The sequence below is a fragment of the Ctenopharyngodon idella genome, chromosome 21 (assembly GCF_019924925.1).
Source record: "Ctenopharyngodon idella isolate HZGC_01 chromosome 21, HZGC01, whole genome shotgun sequence".
Taxonomy (NCBI): Eukaryota; Metazoa; Chordata; class Actinopteri; order Cypriniformes; family Xenocyprididae; genus Ctenopharyngodon; species Ctenopharyngodon idella.
In genome coordinates this window covers 27,601,011-27,615,163 of record NC_067240.1, presented here as the reverse complement: position 1 = coordinate 27,615,163, position 14,153 = coordinate 27,601,011, and the positions used below count along the sequence as shown (strand labels likewise).

At 39.3% G+C, this 14,153-nt stretch overlaps 1 protein-coding gene across 6 annotated transcripts in view; it reads left to right on the top strand.

The window, feature by feature from the left end:
• The window catches only part of aff4 (AF4/FMR2 family, member 4), a 51,140-nt gene that overhangs the window by 27,639 nt on the left and 9,348 nt on the right, over positions 1-14,153 (top strand). For 5 of the 6 annotated variants that reach the window (XM_051878233.1, XM_051878235.1, XM_051878237.1 and 2 more), the window contains 11 exons: positions 2,826-2,870; positions 5,161-5,250; positions 5,569-5,599; positions 5,688-5,754; positions 6,220-6,312; positions 7,226-7,373; positions 7,759-8,583; positions 10,090-10,169; positions 11,268-11,487; positions 13,860-13,948; positions 14,038-14,101. In XM_051878233.1, the coding sequence (XP_051734193.1) occupies positions 2,826-2,870; positions 5,161-5,250; positions 5,569-5,599; positions 5,688-5,754; positions 6,220-6,312; positions 7,226-7,373; positions 7,759-8,583; positions 10,090-10,169; positions 11,268-11,487; positions 13,860-13,948; positions 14,038-14,101 (1,752 nt within the window). The remainder of the gene's footprint in view (positions 1-2,825; positions 2,871-5,160; positions 5,251-5,568; positions 5,600-5,687; positions 5,755-6,219; positions 6,313-7,225; positions 7,374-7,758; positions 8,584-10,089; positions 10,170-11,267; positions 11,488-13,859; positions 13,949-14,037; positions 14,102-14,153) is intronic. The other variant, XM_051878236.1, reaches the window with a different exon arrangement.

Genomic DNA, 14,153 nt, shown 5'->3' with positions numbered 1-14,153 from the left:
AGCAAATCAGAGGAGCTTTTGACGGAAAAATTTCAGACCGATAGCATACATAATTATTTATTAGGCTGTAATCAGAGGTTTATCATTTTATAAAACTTTTTATTTTTGTCAAAACTTATATTGTTTGAAATGTACAGTTGTTTAAATCATAGTTTTTGCGGTCATTTACAGTTTAGGATGTTAACATAGACAACAACATTGCAACCTAAACCACAACTGCTTTGACAACAGAAGTTCTGCTTACTTGTTCAGTTATTCCATGTTTTTGTGTATAGGTCTTGTAGGACTTTCTTCTTAGTATCATACCCCTTTTCCACCAGCACGAACCGGGTGCTAGTTCAGAGCCAGTGCTAGTTCCAGTTCGAAGTTGGTTCAACTGACGAGCCATCTAAGAACTGGTTTGCCTTTCCACGCAAACACACCAAGCTTGTTCGAGATGCATCGGCTTCTCGCAGAGTGATCGGCACGTGACGTCAAAGCACCGCGAGAACAATCCAAAAGCACAAGGAGTCGTATGCTCTACAAACGCTCCCGCAGCACTCCGATGTCACCTGCCAATCGGTCCGCGCTGCTCCGATGCATCTCAAACAAGCCTTCCATCAACAATGGCGGACGTTTCACTACTATTGATGCTCATGGCTTTGCGAACCTACATCAGCATCCAAACACGGCTCGCCATAATTTGTATATAGGCGGAGATTACAATCGATTAGCTGCTATTTAAAAAATGGTGGTCATAAGTTTCTTGTTGGTCACGGTAACCCCAGCTGCTGACGCAAGCGGTTCTTACTTCTAGACCAGTAATGTTTTGGTGCTACTTACGAACCACTTTTCCTAGTTCAGAGCTGGTGCTTTGGGTGTCGAAAGACAAAGAACTGATTTGAAACTAGGCTCTGGCTCCGAACCAGCACTCAAACTGCTTTGGTGGAAAAGCGGGTAACGGTGATCTATGATCTATAATCCATGTGTATACTTCACACCATCAGACTATGCATGCAGCAAAGCAGAAGTAAAATAAACTTTCATATATTTTTCAACCACAGATGAGCCCAGACTTTTATAGTGCACCCAAGTCGAAACTAACCTGCAAAAACATTTCTGATGTCGGACAGATGAACGCATGACTCTTTACGATGCCTACTGAATAGGGGTGTGATGAGATCTCGCGAGATTAAAAGTGAAAAGCTGTCTTATGACGGAGCGAGAGGGTGAAATTAGGATAGAATATGCCACCGCTACATTTACATTATGCCTTCACTGTCATTTTGCTTTTTATAGAAATAAAAGCCTTTTAATTCAGTTGGATAATGGTTGCTTTAATTCCATCCAGCTCATCCAACACGAGCTGCAGTGCAGTCGTACGTAGTGCAGCAGAAATCAGAGTTCACTGATCATGTGACGAGATGACTGACAAGACCATGGCGGAGGATTCGGTGCACAACAGAGCCTCAGCGTCTGATAAATGTCTGATCTTGTAAAATGCGTGTGCAGCACCGCTACTCCCTATTCACAGAATATGCGTGATCGCGAAAGTAAAACGCAAGCGCGCATTCAAGCGCAATTTCAATACCCCGCGTTTTGAAAGCGGCTCCCTGATCCCAATATGAAAGCTATCTTAGGCTGGGCTGTGTAGTTGTAACCATCTTTCAACTCTGTATCATGCTTAAAGAAGTATTGTTTGAGTATTGTTGACTTTTACTGCATATGATAATTCATACTTAGAAAGCAGAACTGAAATGACATTCATTACAAGATGATTAGTTAAAACATTTCAAAATGCACCTGCAGACTATTTTTCTAGTCATGAATTTCGTCAATGAGGATTTCTTAAAAATATTGTGTAAAAATCTCAAGAGCTTACGGTCTCGTCACACCCCTACTACTGAATGATCATACTTTTGGCCTACTTAGTCACTGTTAAGTAATAAGAGATCGTTAGGATAGGTAATAATCAGAAGAACTTGCGATAAATAGATACAAATGTGGAAATCCACTAAACCTTGTGTTGTTTCTGACTGTGCAGCACCTGCATATCCTTCCGAAGGTTCCTAACATAAGGAAGCTTAAATATTTTAACAAATATTTAAAAAGGTTAAAAAATGTAATGTCATTAACGTATTTGTGGAGGTGCACTACATGACATTTTACAACCTGAACTGGCCTTGCTTTGTCATTGAAATATCAAGGATTTTTGAACTTAAAATAATAGGTCTGGACAAAAAAAAAAAAAAAAAAAAACCACATCACTGACCCACATTGCAGTCTTGTGTTTCTTGTACCTCCAAACACGATACCCAGAAGACGCACAAATGTTTATATGACATGCCATAAGACATTCCAAATGTGTCCATAAATAACATAATTACAAATATTGAGACTTTTACGCCTTCAGTTTTTTTTTTATTTGTGTATATGCAGTGAATTAGTTCGGCCATTCTGTTGGATCACACACCCACTTACAGCATGGAAGGAAAAAACATAATCAGGCAGTTTTGTTTAGTCAGAAAGTGTTATTTCATGATTCATTGCAACGTTTTGGCTAGCCAGCATGCAACACAGCAAGACTTTGCTGGCTTTGTGCCACCACCCAGCATGAACCATTGGGGAAATAATAAGGACCTGTTTATTAGAATAATAATAATAATATAATTAAGTTATATGACCCATTTGAAATAACATGGCTGGCTGGATGTATTATAGCTCTACTGAGGGTTTTACAACTTAAGTTATACTTGACCTCTAGTCATAAACAACCATGTACGTTTGATTATTCTTATGTGCTGCTCTGTTAGCAAAGATCTGCATGATTTCGTTCATTCTTGCAGGGTTCAATGGGAGGAGATGCGAGCTGTGTTGATGAAATTTTAAAGGTAAGAACCATTTTATTATTTGCTGTCAATAGTAAACGAACACTGAAAAATTAAAACATGCTAACAATGCCTAGCAACATGTTAAAATATCTTGACAACAGACTAGCACTGCTTAGAAACATGCTAGCAAGCACTTGGGAAAATGCTAAATGCTATCAACGTGCTAACAATGCCTAGCAGCATGTTAAAAAATGCTGACAATGGATTAACAATATGATACATTAACAACATGTTAACAATGTTTACATGTCCTGCAATATGTAAAATATGCTGAAAACAGACTTGCTAACAGGCTGCTAGGCATTGCTAAACTTAACAATATGGTAAATGTTAACATGCTAACAGTGCCTAGGATCATGTTAAAAAATGCTAACAACAGATTAGAAATGCCTAGTAACATGTTAGCAACAATGTAGCAATATGTTAAATACTAACAACATGTTAACAGTTCCTAGCAGTATGTTGAAATTTTGACAACAGACTAGCGGTGTTTAGTTACATGTTAGCAACGCTTAGCAATATGCTGCGTTAACATATTAAAACGTGCTAGCAATGGCTAGCAACATGTTAAAATATGTTGACAACAGAATACCAATGTTTAACATGTTAGCAACACTTAACAATATGGTAAATGTTAACATGCTAACAGTGCCTAGCAATATGTTAAATGTTAACAATGCCTAGCATTATGTTGAAATGTTGGCAAAGGACTAGAAATGTTTAACATGTTAGCAATGCTTAGCAATATGTTACATGTTAACAACATGTTAAAACATGTTCAAAATGAATAGCAACATGTTAAAATGTGTTGATGACAGACTAGCAATGCTTAACAACACTTAGCAATATGATAAATGTTAATATGCTAACATGTTAAAATATGCTGACAACAGCCTAATAATGCCTCGCAATATGTTAAATGTTAACAACATGCTAAAACATACTAACAATGCCTAGCAGCATGTTAAATGCTGACAATGGACTAACAATGCTTGCCGACACTTAACAATATGCTACGTTAACAACATAAAATATGCTGACAACAGAATAGCAATGTTTAGCAGCACTTAGCAGTATGGTAAATGGTAACATGCTAACAGCGCCTAGCAACATGTTAAAATACACAGACTAACAATGCCTTGCTACATGTTAACAACATGGTAACAGTGCCTAGCAGTATATTGAAATGTTGACAACGGTCTAGCAGTGTTTAGTAACATGTTAGCAATGCTTAGCAATATGCTACATGTTAACAGGCTAACAGTGCCTAGCAACATGTTATAATATACTGACAACAGACTAACACTGCCCTGTTACATGTAGCAATATGTTAAATGCTAAGAACATGCTAAAACATGCTAACAGTGCCTAGCAGCATGTTAAATGTTGACAACGGATTAACAATGCTTGGCAGCTCTTAACACTATGCTACGTTAACAACATGTAAAATATGCTGACAACAGACTAGCAATGCCTTGCAACATGTTAGCAACACTTAACAATATGGTAATTGTTAACATGCTAACAATGCCTAGCAGTATATTGAAATGTTGATAACAGACTAGCAGTGTTTAGTTACATGTTAGCAACGCTTGGCAATATGCTACATGTTAACAACATGTTAAAACATACTAACAAAAACTAGCTAAATGTTAAAAAAAATAATGACAACAGACTAGCAATGCCTTAGCAACACTTATATAGCAATATGTTAAATGTTTAAAACATGCTAACAATGCCAACCAGTATGGTAAAACATACTTGGAGCATATGAAAACATGCTAATTTGGTTTCTTAGCAGTCTGATGGGAGAGTTTTTGTGATTTTTGTCAGTTTAAAAGCCTTGAATTTTGAAGGTTTTACTCCATTCTAAACTTTTAGACTAGTCAAGCCAACCTCAAAGTTTGTCATCTAGTTTCTCTCATTGCTGTCCCCAAAGATAGGAACTAGAAACTTTTTCTCCCATTTTATTCTCTTCGAATCCTTAATTATGTCCTTCACAATGGGATTTGTAAAGAAAGGAACTGCAAGAAATGACAGAAAGCACTTTGAATTAAATGTCAGTATTTTTAACATATGATAAGTCTTGGAAATGTTTGAGTTAACTCTCATGTAATGTGTAAGTGGTGCTGAGATCGCTGCCCGGTCGCATTGGAGACGCATTAGAACGAAGGTGTAAATGCAATCCGGCTAATAAAAAAAATTTAAGGTGTCAAGGTGCAGAAGGAAAATTTGTTCAAGACTAGCTTCATCTCTGGTTTCTGCAATTCAATTGCATTTTCTTCACCAGGAAATGACTCAGGTCTGGCCTCCTCCACTGACAGCCATTCACACCCCCTGCAAGACGGAACCTTCCAAATTCCCCTTTTCCACCTCAAAGGTCAGATATGAAAGGGTCTCTGTGGTGACATAGCAGCTGGACACCTGCCACATGCTTGCATCAGTCCATTTTTATCATGTTTGCAGGATATAAGTCGTTCAATACAGAAAGTATGCATTTGTACTCATAAGCTACACTACAAAATGTATGATTTGTCATTTCATTCATTCGGCAAACAATTAATGCTGTAGCTTCAGAAAGTCTTCAGATTAATTTGAAACATTTATATATACTGTTTTAGCATTTAAAACCAGTGGACCTTTTTTGCAATGTGATTTATGTGTATTCAATTTGTAATTGCTACCTTCTTTGTTGTAGGATGCCCAGCACCTGTCTTTTGGGGCACAAAGTAAGTACTAGGAATCATTTTATGAGACTATAGTGCCTCTTCAGGCCTTTGTAGTAATGCAGTTTGTGTGCTGATTTCCCCCCCCTAGAAAAAATCTCAGGGAAGAGCGCATCCACCAGTCACCCGTCAAAGCCATGTGACAGCGACCAGTCCAAGTGAGTCTCTGATATGCTGAAGTAAATCTACCTGTTCTGTCAGAAGCTCTGGAGCTCTTTCTGTTTACTAAATATTTGATCTGTTTGAATATTTCAACCCAACACAATCTAGATTAGACTGTAGATCAATATGAGATTCGTTTTAGATTTGAAAGTGTCTTAAGTCTTTCCTCTCCTGTGGCCCGTAGTGTTAAATGTTTTTTTTTTTTTTTTTTTTTTAACTTAATATTATTAGTATTATTGTTTTATTTTTTTTTTATCTGTAGCATGCCATAGATTCTGTACATGGATAACTTGCATTTATCTTCGGATATTCCTTTTATTAGAAATGAAGGAATCCTAAAGGAATGTATCCTATATTGTTATTTTACAGTAGTTTATTAAAGCTTTTTATCTCTGTGAAATCAACACATCTCAGTATCTCTGGAGTTTAACTGACGTCCTGTTGTCCTGCTCTCATTTCAGCACGCTGCAGGACGATCTGAAGCTCAGCACCAGCGAAGACAGTGATGGAGAGCAAGATCCTGCCAAAAACACTTCCCGAAACACCTCAGCAAGGTGACAGTCATGTTTGTTTTCACTCACAACTGATATTTAGAGAGATAGTATACTTAATCTGTTTGATTCCATGGGATAGCGTGACAAAATAAAACATTTCTCCCATGTACTGGTAGTTTAGCCTTAAAGGGTTAGTTCACCCAAAAATGAAAAAAATGTCATTATTTACTCCCCCTCATGTCGTTCTAAACCCGTAAAAGACTTTTGTTCATATTCAAAACACAAATGAAGATATTGTAATGAACTCTGAGAGATTTCAGTCCCTCCATTGACAGCCTACGCAAGTACCACTTTGACGATTCAAAAAGTTCATAAAGAGATCGTAAAACTAATCCATATGAATCGAGCGGTTTAGTCCAAATTTTCTGAAGAGACTTGTTCACTTTATATGATGAACAGATTTAATTTAGGCTTTTATTCACATATAAACATTGATCAACGCACACATCAGTTGTGATAAACAGAAGCTCAAGCATGCTTGCTTGACGTGTGAGAACCAATGAGGTTCATTCTCGTGTGTTACGAAGCTCATGAACCTCACTCGTTCTTGAGGAAGCTCAAACGTGCTGCGTAACATGAGAATGAACGTCATTGGTACTTGAGAAAGCTCAAAACATGTTGTGTAACTTGAGAATGAACCTCGCTGGTTAATTGACTTTCATTTTTGTGTGAACTAACCCTTTAATGGTGCAATTTTTTTGTAGTGCGTAAGTTACAACTGCATCCCTTTACATCAAAACTGAGCTAAGTTATAACTTACACACAGCTGGTGCATCAAGGCCATAGGAAAATCCTGCTTTAGATGAATAAACTTTGGGATTTGTGCCTTTGCAATGTTGCATTCTTGGTAACTGATGCTTCAGGAATCATGTAGCCAACAACTTCAGTAATCAAATTTGTATGTCTCTCTCAGTAACAACAGTAATAACAGCGAGGGTGCTGAACGAGAGGACACCAGCAGTCACAGCGGTTCGGAGAGCAGCTCCGGTTCTGACAGCGAGAGCGAGAGCAGCTCTACAGACAGTGAGACCAACGAACCGCCTCGTACTGCGTCACCTGAGGTGAATCGCTGGCACACGAACACGCTGATTTCCTACAGAGTAGCACTGCATGATAATGATGGACTGTGCACAATATGATGTGAATAGTATTTTTTCCTCAACATTGTTAGTAAAGGTTGGTTTATATCGCACATTTTACTAGGGATGAGACAAAGTACGAGTACTGATACTGTTTCTTGATATATTTTCGCAATGTTGCAACCTATAATGACCAGTTGTGGAATGCTTTGCGATTCGTTTTTGTGATATAGCGCTTTAATGGTTTGTTTCAAAGCAGCTTTAAATAATGATCAATGATGCAACATTGAATCATAACAAGAATTGTTTTATGTTTATCTGAGTTTGATGTCATGCTCAATACAAGTTTCTCCATTTGACATCACAGCGGGAACAGCCCACTGCTAACAAATGGCAGCTGGACAACTGGATCAAGAAAGACAACAAGTGGTCCCCAGCTTCTCCGGTGGAGAACAGCAGCACGACGCCAACCAAGTATAAGAGAGATGGGCGAGAAACCAACTCGAGCAGGGTCTACAGTGGCCCGGGATCTAAAGACCCGACACCCTCTTCCGGACGAGATCTTCGGCCCAACCAGAAGGGGTCAGACAGCTGCCAAAGGCGAAGTCAGAAGTCTCCCGCTCAGAGTGAGGGCGGAAGTCAGGGTGGGCGACGAGTTGTGGGCAAGAAGCAGCCCAAAAAGCCAGAGAAGCCGCCTGTGGTAGAGGAGCCAAAGGGTGGGCTGAAGGTGGAGACCGAACCCTCGCCCGAAATCCCGTCGCACAGAGCCCGCGCGGCCAACAAAGGCCCCCGCAAGCCCAACATCAAAAAAGAGCCCAAAACCTCCTCTCCTCGACCGGCACCAGACAAACGCAAGAAAGCGCCCAAAAAGTCCCGTGAGATCGTAGACTCATCATCATCGGACTCAGAGGGCAACATAAGCGTTCCCTCTTCTTCGCAGACGCCGAGAGAGCAGTATGCCGAGAACCCGTCCGTCCTGTTCTCGCCCATGCTTTCCCCACTGAGTGACCCAGAAGGGAGGCCGCCGCCCAGACTGCTGGTGCAGATAGACCTCAGCCTGCTGACCAGAGTACCTGGACGACTGTACAAGGAAACAGAGGTGAAAGTGGAGAGGAGCTCCCCTGCCGACGGGAAAGAATTCCAGAAGCAGCCGGGAGAAAAGGGAGCCAGCAAGGGGAAGAGAAAACACAAGGTTGGTGGGAGCTGTTTTGTGGGTAGCATTTAAAATACCCATATTGTGCTTATTTACATTCTGTTTTCAGGGTCTGCTAATACATTTACATGATTTAAAGTTCAAAAAAGACATTATTTTTCTCATACTGTGAATTCACCCTCTGCCTGAAATGCTCTGTTTCAGTTCCTGCCTCTTTAAAGCCTGCCCTTCCGAAATGGCCAGTCTGTTGTGATTGGTCTACCACTTAAAACCCATTTTCACCAAGAACAATAACTGAAAAGATAACTGTAACTGTGTTAGCATCGACACCAACGAACGATGAAGCTCTGTTTATTCAAAGCACGAGCTACAGTTTATGTTGTCTGTCTCTTTAAATGCTTGAGCCCTTAAAAGCAGAATGGACTCTGATTGGCTGTCAATGTTTTATTGTTCATCAGCTGGAAAAATCATTCAGTGTTCCTCTGTGCTGTTATCGTTATAGTTTTAGTGTGGTATTATACTGTATCTACGGTAAATTATAGTGTTGTATTGGAAGTCCACACAAGATTTTTTGCCCTCACAGTGGAAGAAAACATGTTGAAAAAGCCAAGTAATGGAAATAATGTCAGGACTACAGACGAGGAGTCTGAGGCAGGTGTTTTCTCTTAGAGAGATCCACTCCCTTTGTCTGCGGACTTTGTGCTTTTTTAACTTTGCAGATCATTTACATGCACAAAATTTGACCAATATTGGCAACAGCATCACGTTTTAATACGCTGGATGAAGAAAACAACTTTTTAAAAACTTGTTTTATACTGTTTGAAAGGAAGAACATTCCATGTTTTGAGCACAGAGTTTTGAAATGGAGCTGTAATATTGGTTTAATCGTGTGTGTATTTGTATACACCGATCAGGCATAACATTATGAGCACTGACAGGTGAAGTGAATAGCACTGATTATCTCTTCATCACGGCACCTGTTAGTGGGTGGATATATTAGGCAGAAAGTGAACATTTTGTCCTCAAAGTTGATGTGTTAGAAGCAGGAAAAATGGGCGAGCGTAAGGATTTGAGTGAGTTTGACAAGAGCCAAATTGTGATGGCTAGATGACTGGGTCAGAGCATCTCCAAAACTGCAGCTCTTGTGGGGTGTTCCCGGTCTGCAGTGGTCAGTATCTATCAAAAGTGCTCCAAGGAAGGAACAGTGGTGAACCGGTGACAGGGTCATGGGCGGCCGAGGCTCATTGATGCACGTGGGGAGCGAAGGCTGGCCTGTGTGGTCCGATCCAACTGACGAGCTACTGTAGCTCAAATTGCTCAAGAAGTTAATGCTGGTTCTGATAGAAAGGTGTCAGAATACACAGTGCATCACAGTTTGTTGCGCATGGAGCTGCACAGCCGCAAACCAGTCAGGGCCCTCATGCTGAATAAGTGCTTTTTTTTTTTTTTTTTTTTTTTTTTTTTTTTTTAACAAAACAATCGTACTGACCCCAAACTTTTGAACTGTAGTATACCTGTTCATTGAATCTTATGTTTCTCCCACAGAATGATGACGACAGTCTCAAACCAGACAGTAAGAAGTCTAAACCGGATGAGAAGTCTTCACACAAATCGAGCAGTAAAGAGTAAGTTCATTCTGCTTAAATAGAACTTTAAATGATAAAGGTAACCTCTACATTAACCAGTGTGAAGTTTTGTAAAGCAGTGATGGGAAATGAGAAAGTTGCTCATTTTACGCAACTTACAATGTTTTTGTATAATGTAAAAATGCAAATAGCAAATGTTATCGATGAACATTCTATCAGTGCTTTATTTTAAATTTGAAACCACAGTTTACCCAGGGTTAACACTTAATCCATTGTATTCATAAACTGATGTTTCCCACTGTACAAACCCTGGGTTTACTTCCTTATTTGCATGTTGGACGCCGCTCGCTATATGTTTACATAAAGGCTCTAGCATTACACATCCTCAAATTGTATATTGCCGCCTGCACTATCAAGTTTATACTTCTCTCCAACTGTCGCGTTTTCTGTCACCATTTGACATTTTTTTCCCCCCAAACACTAAAACTGTTGTTTATACAACACTGAATGTTTCCGTGACTGTCCAAAGCATGTGAATATGAGGCACATGATTGGTTGTCGGTTACTAAGCATCTAGTCGTAACATTGTAACACTGCATCGTTTCACACTGTACAAGCAAAAGCGGTTCTAATCCTGCTCTGGAGCAGGGTTTCATAAACCTGGGTAAAAAGGTGCTAACCCTGCTTCTAAATTACTGTTACACTGTTAGTGTGAAACGTTCTTTACCCAGGATTGAAAGCGGTTTTAGAGCAAAACTAAACCCGGGGTTAAATTACTGTTACATTGTTAGTGTAAAACGTTCTTTACCCAGGATTAAAAGCTGGATTTAGAGGGACTGTAATCCGGGGTTAAATTACGGTCGTATTGTTAGTGTGAAACGTTCTTTACCCAGGATTGAAAGTGGAGTTTAGAGTGAAACTAAACCCAGGGTTAAATTACTGTTACATTGTTAGTGTGAAACGTCTTTACCCGGGATTGAAAGCGGGGTTTAGAGCGACGATAACCCGGGGTTTAAGCACGGTGTGAAAAGCCCAATTGTTGTTAATTAAGATCAGATTCTTCAGAGCAGTGAGAATAATTGTAACTTTTCCTCTGATCTGTTTGTTAATCATGTTAAACCCAAATCTCTTCTGTAGCTCATCTAAGCGTGCTCAGGATAAAGACAAGGAGTCTGCGCCCTCTCCTTCCATTACTCTGCAGCCGACAGCCAAATCAGACCACCAGGGACGCAAGCGGACCCTGAGCCAGTCCTCCAACTCTGTACCCAGCAGCGCCAGCAGCAAAGACAGCAGCAAGAGCAGCTCCACCTCCAGACACCGCAAGGGCGACGAAAAGCAGTTACGCAAGGAAGCCAAGGTGTGTTTGCGTTTGTCACCCTTACCCTTTTTACACTTACACACAAGCAACACAGGCACGATGAACACTTTCTCAACGTGAGAAAACGCCAGGCTGTTCCAGTGGCTTGTCACTTCACACGGTGCGCATGCTGCCAGTGTTTACTGTCTCCACCTTTTACGCAACACATCCTGTATTGTGTATGTACAGTAACGCAGGAGTGTCTGGAGGTGTCTTATTAACAGTTCACACAGTTAATAACATAAAAGTATAACTAAACTATGCCAGTTCTGTCCCATCAGCCTCAAAGTATCAAAGGAAAATTTCATATTTTTCATTCATTCATGCTTTTATATTCTGCAAATGCAATTCCTGTGTAAATGTTAGGGCTGTCAGTTTAACACATTAATGTAATGAATTAGTTATGGAGAAAAATAACGCATTAAAATTAACGCATTAATGCACCTGCTACAGACCTACCTAGTTCATCTTACATTTCATACAGTTGATGGTGATGAACGTGAAGCAGGGCAACAGCTCACTGCATGATGGAGCCTATAGAATGCAGTTATATGCCCCAAAAATAGAAGATATCAGGGCAAAAATAACCCTGTATGAGTTTTTGTCTCATATTTTATATCATGATATAGTTAAGCTATATCACACAATTTTTTGCCAATGAAATATTACACGTAAAACCAGAGCAGAACGATTGTGCATCTCCAACCAACACAGCGGTGTTTCTGAATGAATCAGTGTTTTGAGCGAATCAACTGGGTGAACCAGTGATTCAGTGACAATGATTTATAAAGAGAGCCATTTACTTCATTCCAGCTGATGTTTGAACGAATCGAATGAATGCATGACTCAATGACTCACTCGTTTAGACATTTACCGCCACCTACTGGCAGGTTTTGTTTCTTATTTGGAGTATAATTTCATTTAAAAAAAAAAAAAAAACATATTTCCATATTAATAAAAAACATGAAAGGTATAGTTCACCCAGAAATGAAAATTCTGTCTTCATTTACTCACCCTCATGGCTGTTGAAGCCTAAATGTTTGTGTAATAAATTCTATTGAATCAAATAATAATAATACAAAATCTAAAGCAATTTTTTTGTAATGTTTATTTGATGCTTTTTTTTTTTTTTTTTTTTTTTTTTTCCATTTAACACAATAATGACTTATCTTTTGGGGGTTATTTCTCAGCCAAATTTGATGTGCGATTAATTTGCGATTAGATTAATTAATCGCCCCATCATGTAATTAATTAAAAAATTTGAATCGCTTAACAGCCCTAGTAAATGCATTTATGCCACCTTTATATTGTGTATATGCAGCTTCAGATTCAGCTTCTGTCCTGCCTTCACTTAGAGTGCAACATCTTATCTAACTGTTTAGACTTATATAAAAAACAAAAAGAAGATTCTGAAGTGTGCATCTGATGGACACTTTACTATCCCATGAGGCCACGGGAGAGGAATTGTGAATGGCAGTGAAGCGTCGCAACTGACGCTGATTGGTCACATGAAAGTATCACTATATTTCCATCCACCTATTTTTATGCAATTTTGGGTTATCGCATTTAAAAATTGCTGGATGGAAATGGCAAGATAGGCATCAATTCTAAAAATGTACATAATTTTTTATTATTTTTTATATTATTAAGAAGACATGCACAAAAACTCATGTGACTTTGCCTCAGCAGAGGATGTGATTGGATAACTAGACTAACAAGTGGACCAATCGCATCAAAGCATTTCAAATGTTGGTTTGGTGTTTCTGAAACGCCAAAGTCTGTCATCAGAATGATATGGTTTAATTCCCTCCCAGAAGTGTCTCTCACGATTGTGTTCACAAACACCAGCATCCGAGCGCAAGAGAACATGAGTTGCATTTTGTCTGCAACTCATTTATGATGGAGGAAAATAGAGCCACAGTTTCTTTCCTGATTGCAGCAACTTCCATTTTTATTACAGATATTTTGCACCAATTTTCCACAAAGTGATGGTTTTGTTCTCTTGAACACACAGGATGGAAATGGTGCTTTATTCTCAAATGTTTTATGGAATATTCCAGTTTTGCGCACAAGTTAAATTTGTAACGTTGTATTGAAATGAATGGATGGACGTTTTTAGTCATTGTTAAGGAATTACTTATTCAAAGAAGTACCTATGAGATTGGGTATGAGATTTGGACGGTGTCATTGTCTAACTTGCTCAGTAAAATTCTGTCTAAGTTGTTGCTGTGCCATGAGAGTAGTTGAGCTGTGACTGAGACACATTTCAGAACACAAGACTCACTAACACATTATTTCAGTGAAGTCCAACATCAAAGTTTGTCTTGACAAATTTTCAGTTTCTCATTTCTCAATGTTATTTTTTTAACCAGGAGAAAATCTCTAAAACGGACAATACCATCGCAGTGCCGCACCTCTCTGATGGCTCTAAATCTAGATCCAAACTCCTGTTTGAGGACCGGTATGAAGACTTTGATATCATGTCTGACTATATAATTTGTTTATTCCTTAAGATCCTTTTAAACAGCCAATCCTCCGTCTGAATTGCAGGGTTCATTCGGCTGACCATTACCTGCAAGAAGCGAAGAAACTGAAACACAACGCGGATGCTCTGGTGAGGATTGGTTTTCTGGCCTACGGTTCTCGACGTCCGTGTCAGTTAATCT